The sequence below is a fragment of the Lissotriton vulgaris genome, chromosome 10 (assembly GCF_964263255.1).
Source record: "Lissotriton vulgaris chromosome 10, aLisVul1.2, whole genome shotgun sequence".
In the NCBI taxonomy this organism is placed as follows: Eukaryota; Metazoa; Chordata; class Amphibia; order Caudata; family Salamandridae; genus Lissotriton; species Lissotriton vulgaris.
This window is the reverse complement of record NC_141698.1, coordinates 414309288-414322827: the sequence shown is the minus strand read 5'-3', so window position 1 is coordinate 414322827 and position 13540 is coordinate 414309288. Positions and strand designations below refer to the sequence as shown.

The window sequence follows — 13540 nt, the reverse complement described above, 5'->3', positions numbered from 1 at the left end:
TGCACCGGAGAGTGGCCCTCCTCCCACCCGCTCCAAGGCGCAGGCTGCCAGCTGCTGTGCCGGGACTGGCCGGGGAACGTCGGCGATCACCCCCTCCCGCCCGCATCACAGTACAGGAGGTTTGGAGGCGGAACCAGGAAGGACGCCGGTTGTGGAGTCGGCTCCCGAAGGCACCGGGAAACGGATGGAAAAGTGAAGCGGCGCCAAGTTACAAGGCATAAGCTACAAGGCAAGGCTAACTGTTGAGACACCCCCTCCCGCCCGCACCACAGCACAGGAGGCTGGATGCGGATCCAGGAAGGACGCCGGTTAGTGGAATCGGCTCCCGGAAGTACCGGGAAGTACAATCAGATATACCTGCGATCTAAGAATTACAACATCAAAAATTCTGCTGGCAAGATCAACACGCTTGGGAGACACAAGGTATTTATCTCACCCCACCCGCCTGCCCACATTTTTAGACTACCTCCTTGTACAAAATGGCGGGGGCCATAAAACTGCTTACTGCTTACACTCCTAAACTACCTCCTTGAGCAGCAACATGGGGCCATAAAACTGTAGAAATAAATCCTCGCTGGTACCTTTGATGTCCACGAGGCTCTAACCTCTAACTCCCCCACTTTCACTCCCAGCAAGCTATGAGCAGTGCCTGCCTTGAATAGAAAGGGAAATGGTCCTGCTCTGAGCCCAGAGCAACAACAACAGACAAAGGACCAATATTTCTATTTCTACCTCCCCCTATCAGTTCGGCCATCTTAGTTTGTCTATCCTGGGGAGACCATCATGGACTAGTCATTCCTACCATCGACCTAAAGACCTAAGGCCTCTTAGACTCTCAGACTACTTCTGTACAATTACACAGCTGGACGTTTCTTACGCCGGATTTAGATAGTCTGCTTTTTCACAGTGATATTTATTATTATATTCCTGATTGTAGCCAACACACCTCACTTTTGTATCCTGCACGCATCACTTTCTGCATCGATTGCTACCCATATACTATTGCCTCGTACAGTAGCACTATATTCTATATTCTATAACCCTAACTGTATCTTGCCCATCCCACTTTACTTTCACCGGTAATGCACCGCTTACTACCTCATATATTCTTTCTTTCCTTTGCTGCTCGCTAATGCCACTTGCTGTGTCAGTTAATCTCTGTCATTTTATCTGTGTGTGTATTTTCTCAGCTATATTTTTCATATTTTCATATGCTATGTCATTTAATCTCTGTCATTTTATCTGTGTGTGAATTTTTTTTTTTTCTCAGTTCTACTTTTCATATTTTCATATTTTATGCCTCATACATTTCTCGCTGCTGCGCACTAATGTCACTTGTTGGTTCTCATAATTATGTGTGCAATGGTATTCTGTCACTGACTCCTGTACCTTACATATTTTAGATTTAGACTACTCACTACTGTCACCTAGATTATATTTGTTATGGTTTGCACAGTGTTATATTCTAGTATTTTGTACCTTACATATTTTTGACTACTCACTAGTGACACCTAGATTATATATGTTATGGTTTGCACAGTGTTATATTCTAGTATTTTGTACCTTACATATTTTTGACTACTCACTAGTGTCACCTAGATTAGATACTTTTATGGTTTGCACAGTGTTAACTGCTAGTATTTTTGTCAGTATTATATTGATACTTGTTCTGCACTTGGTTAAAAATGTACTGTCGAATACCCCACACAGATTTGGCACCGATTACTACCTCAAATACCCTGGCAGTTCACTAATGTCAGTTAATCTTGTATGTACCGATTACTACCTCAAATACTGTGCCAGCTCACTAGTGTCACCTCCCACTATATCACTACTATTGTCTGCCTTTGTACACTTTGTATACTGCGTATAGCATTATTGTGCACTCACTAGTGTCACTTTAGGCCCACGCAGCTGTTTGGGACAGTGCACCCTTCCCCCCTACACTACACCATCCTAGTCTGTCCTCCCATCATGGAACCCGTCGGCAAACACACATATAGAATCAACTACCCACCCTCACTCACTAAAAAAGCCGCTAAACGCTTTAAACACAACTTCCTGAGGTCCCACCCTGAAACGCCTTGTGCAGACACCTACTTCTCACCAGTCAATGGTTCACTGAACATTGATATTATCTTCCACACCACTCGCAGAGCCCAATGGAGAAACACGTTCCGCACCTTACTCACCGTCTCCACCTCCAGGAATTTCGCGCATGGCCAAAAACTCACCATCACTCCATCCCAACTCTTCCCGGGCAGAACAACCATCACTATTTACAATAACGGGATTATCCTAATTCAATCCACAGACAAGAACCTGGAACTACTAGACAACCTGTTCCCCACGTTCAAACAATACCTCGCCAGTCATCAGCCCCCCACTCATAGCACCCGCAGGCACATCACCCCTGAATCCAGAGCCCCCAATCACAACCCTCCTAACCTAGCTCAACCCCAAAACGGCACGCACCTTCCCTCCACCCCCGGCACTCCAGACATTCACCCACCTAATGTAGCTACCTCTCACTCCACACTTACAGACATAGATCCCTCACCCACACATTCTAACGGCACACCCTCCCCCCCATATAACCTCACCTGGTCAGCCTCTCATACCTCACCCATTCCTGTCACCCCTGACACCACAGCCTCAAACCACATTCATTCTAACCTAGCCCAGCCCCAAAACGACTTGCACCTCTCCTTTACGCCTGACACCCAAGTCACTCATTCACCTACTGTAACTACCTCACTCCCGTCGAGCACAGACACAGTTCAATCCCCCTCATACACCAACCTCCCCACCCCTTCCCCTCACACACCAGCCCTCATCCCCTTCCCCACCCTTGACACCACAGCTCCCACCCAAAACGACATGCACCACCCATTTACTCACGGTACCTTTGTCACTCACCCACCTACCGTAGCTACCTCACATCCCTCAAGCACAGACATAAATCTCGCCCCCGCTTACAACAACTACCCCACCCCTTCCCCCCACACACCAGCCCCCATCCTCGTTCCTCTCATCCTCATTCCTCACACCCCTGATACCACAGCTCCCACCCGCAACCAGTCTAACCTCGATCAACATCGAACTGACACACACAAATGCAATCCCCACCCTTTATCCCCCCCCATTCTCAGCCCCCACCTCCACCCATTAACCAATCACACAGAACACACCACCTCCATCAACCCTACTCCGCCCTTTCAAAAAAGTACCATCTACAATCCCACTACGCCCCCCAGTCTCACCCCCCACTACCCAACCTCCACCCCCCTCACCACTAATAAACGCCCATCCTCCACCCTACACTCCACGCCTACCACCAATACTCTCATCCACACTACCAACCTCTCCCCTTTGTCACCCACGACCGAGCCTTCCATCCCCACCTCCAACACATTTCCCACAGGGGATCACATTACGGCCTCTCTCCTCCAGCTCAAAGAAGACATGGACATCATCAAACAACAACTACTCTGTCTATCACGCTCCAGTCACCCCTCACCCAACACCCTCCACCAGATCAAACAGGACGTCCACATCATCAAACAAATACTCAGCACACATCCCAGACACCACGCACGCGCCTCCTCCATCATCTCCGCTCCCAACTGGTCCTCCATCCGGGCGGCGAACTCTCGCACTCGACCACCACTGCACTGGACCTCAATCCCTGTTCACAATCGTGAAAACCGCCCCCATCGCTCCTGCAACCCTCTCTCGGACCTAGACACACTCACCCTCCTCCGCTCCTATGACCCAACCCCCCATAGCAACACACCGACACTCTCACTGCCATTCCCACGATTCAATCTAATCCCCTTAGACCCCCCACGTTGAACAACAGAATCGCTATCCATAGTAACCTGAGTAAAGTCCCCCTCGCTCTAGAACACCCTTCCACCCTCGACACACCCCGTCTCAAATGCACTCTCCTCAACTGCAGATCAGCCGTTAGACACTCCGCCGCTATCGCCGATCTCATCCTAAAATGGGATCTTGACTTAATCATCATGACTGAAACATGGTTAACAGAATCTTCTACACCTATAATGGACATTCTGGTCCCCCCCAACTACCACATCACTAGACTTGACAGGTCTGGCAATAAAAAAGGTGGCGGAATCGCATGTATATACAGGAGCAACCTCTCTGTCTTGAAAGTAACTTCCCCTTCCCTACCCTCCCCAACTTCCTGTGAATATATCTGCCTCGATATTCACAGTGAGGACAAACCGATCTGCACTCTGCACGGCATTTACCACCCACCCGGTGACAACCTTACCTTCTCCCAACAAATCATGGACATGATCTCAGCCAACTCCGGGCGACAACTCACACAAATATACCTTGGTGACTTCAACCTCCACTGGAACGATCATAATGATGCGGTGGTAAAAGGTCTGAAGAACTTCCTTAACGCCCTTGACCTCACTCAAATTTGCAACGTTCCAACACACAAGAAAGGCTCTATCCTCGACCTCATCATCTCCAAAGAGGCCACTATCAAACTCGAATCAATCCATCCCTGTGATTGGTCGGACCATCATACCATCACATTCTTCATCAATGAAAAAGTTAAATTTAATCCCGTTCAACCCGCCAGGCCCAAAGTCTGGAAAAGAGACATGAAAAAGCTAATCTCAAACTCTCTGCCCCCCAAAAGCTGCAACTTACTACTTCCTCCTGCTGGCGTTAAAGATGTCCAATCCTTGACTGATCACTATCTTAACACTATGACCTCAATAATTAATGAAGTCGCACCCCTGCAACTAAAAAAAGCCACCACAAAAATGTCCAATCCCTGGTACGACGGGAGTCTCAATGACGATAGACGCGCCATGCGAATGGCAGAGCGCACCTGGAGATCAGCTCCCTCCGCTCTGAACCTAAAAAACCTGAAGAAAAGGAGAAACGCCTACTTCAGGAAAATAAAACGATCAAAATCAGACTTCTTCAGCCGTCAGCTTGACCAATCCAAAAATCGTCCGAGAAAGCTGTTTGAGCTTATCCGAACACAATCCAAAGAACAACCCCAACATCTCAACACTGTGTGCGAAGCTCCCTCCTGTGAGGACTTCGCCTCCTTCTTTAACCAAAAAACTGACAACATAAAGAATGACCTCCTCATAGACGCAAGCCTCTATCCCAAACCCCACAGCATAGCACCCACGACACCAAAAAACAATGCCACCTGGTCAACCTTTCTCACCTACACGGAGGAAGAAATTGGCAAACTGCTCAGCACTCTGAAACCATCCAATCACCTCACGGACCCCCTTCCTCCCAACGCTGTCAAAGTCCTTACCCCGTCGCTCCTTCCACTCTGGACCAAAATCATTAACAGCTCACTTCAACAAGGGATCATTCCCGACTCCCTCAAAGTTGGTCAAGTCACACCTTTGCTAAAGAAACCTACAGCTGACCCCTCTGACCTAAACAACTACCGTCCCATTACCAACATTCCGACTCTTGCCAAACTACTGGAAAAATGCGCACAAACACAATTAACTAAACACATTACTCAGTTTGATCTCCTCAACTCTCATCAATCAGGCTTCCGAGCAAATCACAGTACTGAAACTGCTATGACTCACATAATCGACGACGCCCTCCAAATCCTAGATCATAACAATACTTGCCTCCTCATCCTCCTTGATCTCTCCTCTGCATTCGACACTGTCAAACATGAGAGCTTAATCGAACTACTAAACACGAGAATGGGCCTATCTGGAACTGTGCTCAAATGGTTCACGTCCTTTTTGCATAACAGGTCGCAGAAATTCAAGAGCAACAACTTGATGTCTGCACCAAGACCTGTATCGCTAGGCGTACCACAAGGATCCTCCCTATCCCCAACCTTGTTCAACCTAGTTATGGAACCTCTCACCACCTTGTTGCAAGAATCCAATGTACACTTCCACATGTATGCTGACGACACTCAACTCTATCTCAAACTACAATCACCCAAAGACATCACGCTCTTGAACTCAACGATCAGAAGCACCCAATCGTGGTTGGCCGCCAATCATCTGAAACTCAATGCCCTTAAAACAGAGTTCCTTCTGATCTCACCACCCGCGAAGAGCACTACCGCACAAATGTGGCTTAAAGACCTAACGGCACTCAATGTCCAACCCACCATCGTGGACTCAGCGAAATCTTTGGGCATAACACTTGACACCAATCTCAGCATGCAGGAACACATCAACAAAGCAACTAAGGGAGCGAACTACCAAATCAACACCCTTAGGAAACTTAAACCTTTCCTTCCAACCAAAGACTTCCAAACTGCGGTACAATCGCTAGTCATACCTCGAATAGAATACGGCAGCACCGCCCTCTGCGGTCTCCCCCGAGCCACTACGGCACCCATCAGAGCCTCTCTAAACGCCGCAGCGAGACTTATCACGGGATCAAAAAAAACACTCACACATTTCCCCTGACTTCAAATCCCTGAATTGGCTGCCGTTTGAAGCCAGAATACACCTGAAAATCGCTTGTCTGACGCACAAGGCTGTCCACCTGAGCTCACCTACATACCTTGCTCAGAAGCTGACGATTTCAGGAGGTTCCAGAAACACTAGAGGTACAAATAATCTTTTGCTAAAGCCTAAAAGATTCCGCAAGGAAAAAACCTATAAACGCTCCTTCTCAGGAATGGCTCCCAGGATTTGGAACTCGCTCCCCCCTGAAACCAGGCTCATCACCTCTACTATACTTTTCAAGAAAGAAGTAAAAGCGATCCTCATGGCTAAATACACTTGAACCACTACTGGAGATAAACTACAAAGACTTGATACTCATCTGTACTACTTGTCGAACACTTTGTATTGTTATTTCGTTTCTGAAATTACCTATTGATTGTTTTATGTTATCACCTCAATGTACCTTTAACATGACTGATGTATCTGCGTATACATGCTCCCCCCTCTGTAAAGCGCTCTGATATCTGCGAAGATCTTGTTCGCGCTATATAAAACTTTCAAAATAAATAAATAAAGCAAGTATACTAAAGCTCAACTGTACATCTGTGAAGGGTTAAGAGGCCCTCTTTTAAATGTTTTTGATGTAAAATTTTAATATGACCCTTTCTCAGAAGAGTCCCAGAGGATACAAGTGGACGGATAACCGGAAGTTAATAGGGCAAAGAGGATCCTATTCTCTAGACCTCGGTGAAATGTAAATTATGCCACCAGCATAATTAGAGTCATTTTGGGAATTTCGTGTTACAAGAAATTCACAGCATTACGCCCCTTCGCGTAATTATGCGCCATGCTCAGTAAAATGTTTTTACCAAGAATTACTCAATTTGCAGTAAGAATTAAAGCAAATGCACAAGAACAACATAAAAAGAGCGGCTGTTGTTCATGATGTTCTCGCTTAAATGCCTTCTCGTGCCGAAAATTGATACACGGATTCATTTTGGGATAAAATATAGCACGAAACGACATATTTACGTTTTGCGTAATCACGGGAAATTTCACATAGTTACCCGCATTTCACATTATTATGTGAAAACAAATTACGCTAAGATCGCACAGACCTACTACTCACCACTATCATCCCACAGTACAGCATTTGAGGGGCCCCTAACTGAGAAAGCAACACCAGAATGTCTCACATACTTTACTAACGCAATATGTTTTACCTTGCCCAATTCTCTTCAAAGCCTGGACATTGCAAAAGATGTATCTCACCTGGACTTTGGAGCAAGAACTGGTTAAGCAAGCTCTCTAGTGTATACATTGCAGATGTCCATTTGCATGTGCTCCTTTCTTCCCTGAACCTCCTCGAACTTTAAAGCATTCAAAATTATTAAAACGTTTGCTTCGCCATGAAAATACCATGACTTTCCACAATATACCAAATATTACCACCATTAAGCTAGGGTCACCATTTATACTAGGTTGCATACCATCATGCATGCATGCCTGCAATATGTAAAATTACCGCCAAAAAGCAGTGGCCACCATTATAGCAGGTGTGGGTGCCATGAATGCCCACAATATGCAAATTACCATCAGTGTCCAAAGAGTGCCTACAATATGGCAAGAATTAACAGACTGCCAGAATTATCACTGTGTCGTGGATGCACACAATGTGTCAGGACTTACCACCACACTGACTGAGCATTATGACAAAGCTGGGTACCTTTGTGCAACAGATTCCCACAAAGTCCACTTTTTGCAGAACCAGCATTTTACAAGAGGCAAGTATCATGCCATGGATGCCCACAAGTTGCCTGCATTATCCCTAGGGCAGAATTTGACTACGGTTGGCATCATGCCACGGATGCCCTAAAAGCTGCCAAGAAATCCTACTATTATGATCAGCAATTGATTAGAGGTGGGCAGTAGACATGATTACAAGGATGCCCACAAGTTGTCACCATTAATACATGTCTACAAAATACCAAATATAAATTGAGATGGGATTATTCTTTCTTTTCAGAAAACCCTCAATAAGAACCCATTGCTTTTCTCTACTTAGGCGGGTGCAGCAAAAAAATCTTTCTCTTTGGAGTAGAAATAGTTTCATGCAAATGATTCAAGTAGGGAGTTGTGTTACTTTATTTCATGTTTAATTCCATAGTAACCATAAAAAACATAGAAAACCTCTTTGTCTCTCTCCTAGGTTGCAGAGTGCTATCCAACGAGGGTTCAGGGATTTTGTCCTAATTTTTTTTAACAGATTGCACTGATTGAAAAATAAATTACCAGCATAGCAAAAACTAGAGGATGAAATAGAAAAAAGTTCAGAAGAAGTCTGCCAATTCTGTGAAATAGTTATTCCCTATAATAACGGACACACATTTGTCAGATGCCCAGTAGGGCTACACAATACATCAAGAAAACAGGATGAGAAAGCAGTGCGATGCAGAGAGCACTATAAAACATTCAATGGGAATAGAGAAATCTGTGACATTTTTGGATTGGAAGCACAGTTATTTCACTCTCAAGCACTGTTCCAACGTACACCAAATCTCACAGTGAAACTGATATTACATCTCTATATACATATAGTCACTGGATGAAGAATCGAACATGCTTAAATCTTTTGTGGAATATAGGACAATAAGAGCCTTTATGGGACACATACCCACCTTGTTTAAAAAAGAATCCCCTCTAACATCACAGCAATACTAGACAATGTGGTGGGGAGGACAAACTTTGCAAGTATGGTAAAATTAAGATTTTAAACAACGCCCGATGTACAAAGCATAAAGCATCTTTAAATGCATGTTAGAAGAGAAAGTTTGAACGTGCTGGAAAAGAGATAACAAAGGAAATGGAAGAACAAAAACAATTTGAGAAAAGGATCAGGCCATTTTTTTCTTCATTTTCGTTCTGCAGCTTCTTTAAGAGATTATGACACTATTTCCTGTGGTTCAGCACCTAGCTCACCTCCTGGATCTGCTGCCGTGTCACAGAATGCTCAGGGCTTCGTTGTGACCTACTGTCGCTTCTAGTGGTCCGGTCTCCAGTCCGCTGTAATTGCTTGATGTAGCTTCACAAAACCAAGAGAGGAGAAGTCAAAGCATTATCACACCATTTGTTACTAGTACAATTTTGCAATGTCTTGTTTCAAGATTCCCCTCTGAAAGCATTATTAATAGTGATAAATTGGAGGGCCCACAGTCCATTGAGTAGGATTCATATTTTGTCCAGAATTTCCGTCAATTGAAAGTAAGACCAGAAAAATGGTTATCTTTTTCTAGGTGGCTTTGACACTATCTGGGTTTTCTCAAGAATTTCAGGTTTCAGATGTTGTGCCTAGACCATGGAAATGCTTCAGCCCATAATTCCCTTTATTATGGACAGGACTGGAACAAAACATTAGAAATGAAAAATATGGCAGATACACAACAGTGCTTTGGTTGAATTAAAGAGTAAAAGGAAATAACCCCAGATTCAGAAGCAGCTAGCTACATGGGGTTTTGTTTGATATCATTGTTTGCAGTTAGGATGGGTTAGATGCCCCTACTATCATAAGAGGATTTGAAAACTGCAGGTGATCAGAAAGGACACAAAGAAAGGACAGACTTGGCAGCACTCCATTCAATTTATAAGGGAATTACATTGTAGTGAAGCACAAAGTGTGACTGACACTTTACACTGGATTAGTAGATTTACATTGTGGGTAAGCCGGGTTTTGGGAAGCCCAGTCTTTGTTGTTTAACTTTGAATATTTGTTTGAAAGATTTGGAGTTGAAAAGAAAGTATAATTCGGTGTATAATATTCCTGTAATATAATTTATTGTGTGGTTAACCAATGATTTTGGCAGATCCATAAATGAGTTTGTAGATTTTGTTTTAACATCATTTTTTTAAATTCTTGAGGTCAATAATTAAGAGTAACTATGAATCTGAGAATTGCATTACAACCTTGACTAATAAATAGATGACTCCCGTCCTACTGTCCATTGAAGATTATAGAAGCAAATGTTCTTATTAGAACTGCCTGTGTAGTTTATCAGCCCAAAATGCACTGTGCTCTCGGCTAGCACATGGCCTAGAGCAAATTCTTAATTGTACATAACCAGCACACCACTTGCATCTCCAGAACCAAGAGCAATACACCACCTTTAATACTTCAAATGCATTTGAAGTTTACTAAGCTGTAAAATTATCGTCCAGCGTTTGTATATTATTTTTGGTTTACAATAGTTTTTTACATCAGGTGGTAGATAAAGTAAGTCCTGAAGCACCTTGCATTCATTAGGAACAGGTTACTTATTAGCAGTGATTGTATTACTTGGCCCTACAGGACTCTGAAAACTCTATATCTCTGCACACCACTCCTCTCCAGGTAACCACAAAGACAGAAGAAAAGGAAGGCCATGTGTGATATAAAAGATAATACTAATCTCAAATAATTAGTATTATAGAAAATAGTGCTTTTTTACTTCAGAGTGGTGTGTCTTCTGCCTAACAAGATGTTCAGAGTGAATTCACAAGCAGTACATATCCCAAAAAATGAAGGAGCACATTTTTACCTAAAGAAAGGCTTAGCGAGTAGCGCAATTCACCCAAGTGGTTACTAGTATTTATAAGTTCACACAAATCTCACTTGAATATCTTATAAAGAATAATATTCAGCAAACGTACTGTAATAACAGCTTTGACTCATGTAGAATGAGCTGTGTGAAGAACTTGAAGGCAGTGACTTGATGAAGTATTTAAAGATGTGATTAATTACCTTAGGTGCCATGCATGGGAAACACACTGACCATATAAAAGAATCGCTTGATCTAGTGGCTGGTCTTCCGATTCTCCACAAAACGTCTATGAAAAGGAATGATGCTGAGTGATAGAACATAATCTCTCCCATTTACAGAAGGTTTGGTCTCTAAAAATATGTCATGAGCTGCTTTTGCTGCAAATCAGTCTTTTGCAAGATAATGCTGTGAACATCAAGTCTGCCAGTGGTAATTTCATTTACAGCCTTGTAGATTGTAGGTATAAGAGAGAACCTTTCCACATTGGCTTGGAACTCTCAAGGAGTCCCTGACAAGAAACCTAATTTTGCTATTGCTTAATGTTTCACATATGATGATGTCTCATGAAAGATTTTTCCATTGTTTACTAATGATATCTCGAACGTTGTGACTATGTTCTCACCGGTGGGCACCTTAAAATGTATTTTCTAAAGTTGTCTGTCAATTGTTCTTTTTAGAAAGAGCCACACAGGCTGTCATTAAGACTGGCCCATTAAAGGGACCAATAATTCAGTCCCCCAGAGTTTCTGTTAACTGCCTGTTAATGCAAAGCCGACGATCAAAAAACTGCACATTACAAATTCGACCCCGATGGTCATTAAGAAATGAGAAATGATCAGGTAATCAGATTTAGTGCATCCAGTTCTCAAGGTAACTCTCATTCTTGGCAGCATTTGTGCTCGGAGATTTCAGTTGCTCTGAGAGTTACAGAAATCCTCATAAACAACACATTTCATCACAAAAACGATTGGATGATCTAAAGGGCCCCAATAAATTGTTGAATAAATAAAATAATTGAACTGTGACTGAATAATTTCCAACAAAGTGAAAAACTGGGCAGAGCCAAATGTTCATAGATCCTGTCCCTGATGAGCAGAAACAGAGACTTGGAGGTCCAGTGCATTTTGTCTATTTATTTATGGGTGTTCTATCTACCTGCCCTTTTATTCGTTTATTCACTCTTAACAAGGAATCATCTGGAATTTACAGTCGGTGCCTCCATAATTCAATTTGCGAATTCAACTCACTCTCTTTAAAAATAAAAATAAAAATACAAAAGAAACAGAATAAAATAGTTTTTTGCTTAGTTCTCAAGAGTATTCCGAGATTCCACTTGCAGAAAGAGCTTTAAGGTGTTCATGAATAAGTGAACAACACACGATGGAGAACAGGAGGTGCCACATACAATGAAGTAGTAATATATAAATGAAAACAATATCTGAAAGAGCTTTCTGTGTTGGATCTTCCTATTATACACTAATCCCACAGTCAGATTGGAAACAAGAGAGAGGAGCTCTGACAGCTTAACTATAGAGTGTGGCATCAGGAAGGTTTGCCCACTCTCACCCTTGTTGCTTGCACTGGCGCTAGAACCATTAGCGATAGTATCCCTTAGGATGGGGAATTAGAGTAATTGAGCAGAACATATTGCATCAAGGTACGCTGACAATACGCTGATTTATGTTATTCAGCCAAACCGGGAAGTCCCACTGCTCCTGATAGAGCTTAATCAATTCAGTAAAGTATCAGGCCTGTGCACCAATTCGGGTAAATCTGAAGTTTTCTGGTTCAGGGGTCTGGTAGGCAGATCTGTAGCTGATCTTCCGTACTGGGTCTTAGATGGGAAACAGACAAATTTAGATATTCGGGTACCCAAGTGGCCCACATTATGGAGAAATTATACAAATAGAACATGGATAAGGTAAAAAGAAAGCCTTAATTTCCTTGGTCAGGTTCTGGAATACACTTTCTCTGTCAATTATGGGGTGTATTGCCCTCACTATAATGGTGCTCCTTCCAAGATCTGTATGTAATTAAAAATTCCATGTGCCCTATCTCCAGAGACACCTTCGGGGAGCTCAACAAATTACTGAAAACCCAGTTATGGGCTGGGAAACGGAGCAAAGTCAAGTTCGACACACTTCAGTTAGAATGGGTGAATCAAGGTCTAGCACTCTCAGACTTAGAATTATATTATTTGGCAAGTGAACTCTAACACGCTACAAAATGGTGCTCATGGGAAGACAACTAGGAAAAAAGACTATTCATGGATTAAATTAATGTTAATCCACTCCAAGTACTGTTGATAAGAGCAATACCCCATAAATACCCGTTTTCAATAAGACGGGCAGGAAAGGCATAGGGCACATCAGTTAAGAGAGGTTTACAGCCACGATTCTCAAGTTAGTTGGGCATTTGGTGGTTACAGCCATTTAAACAGAGATCACTAAACAGTGAGGTGACAGAGAGAGAGTGTGGGACCACCATATGAGTCTAATACCCTGCAGATACTCGTATTACATT

General features: G+C 43.2%; 1 protein-coding gene across 1 annotated transcript in view; it reads right to left on the bottom strand.

The window, feature by feature from the left end:
- Window positions 1–13540, bottom strand: part of EME2 (essential meiotic structure-specific endonuclease subunit 2) — a 162327-nt gene that overhangs the window by 92960 nt on the left and 55827 nt on the right. Inside the window, exon 5 of the mRNA XM_086941244.1 lies at window positions 9423–9525. Within this exon, the coding sequence (XP_086797370.1) occupies window positions 9423–9525 (103 nt within the window). The remainder of the gene's footprint in view (window positions 1–9422; window positions 9526–13540) is intronic.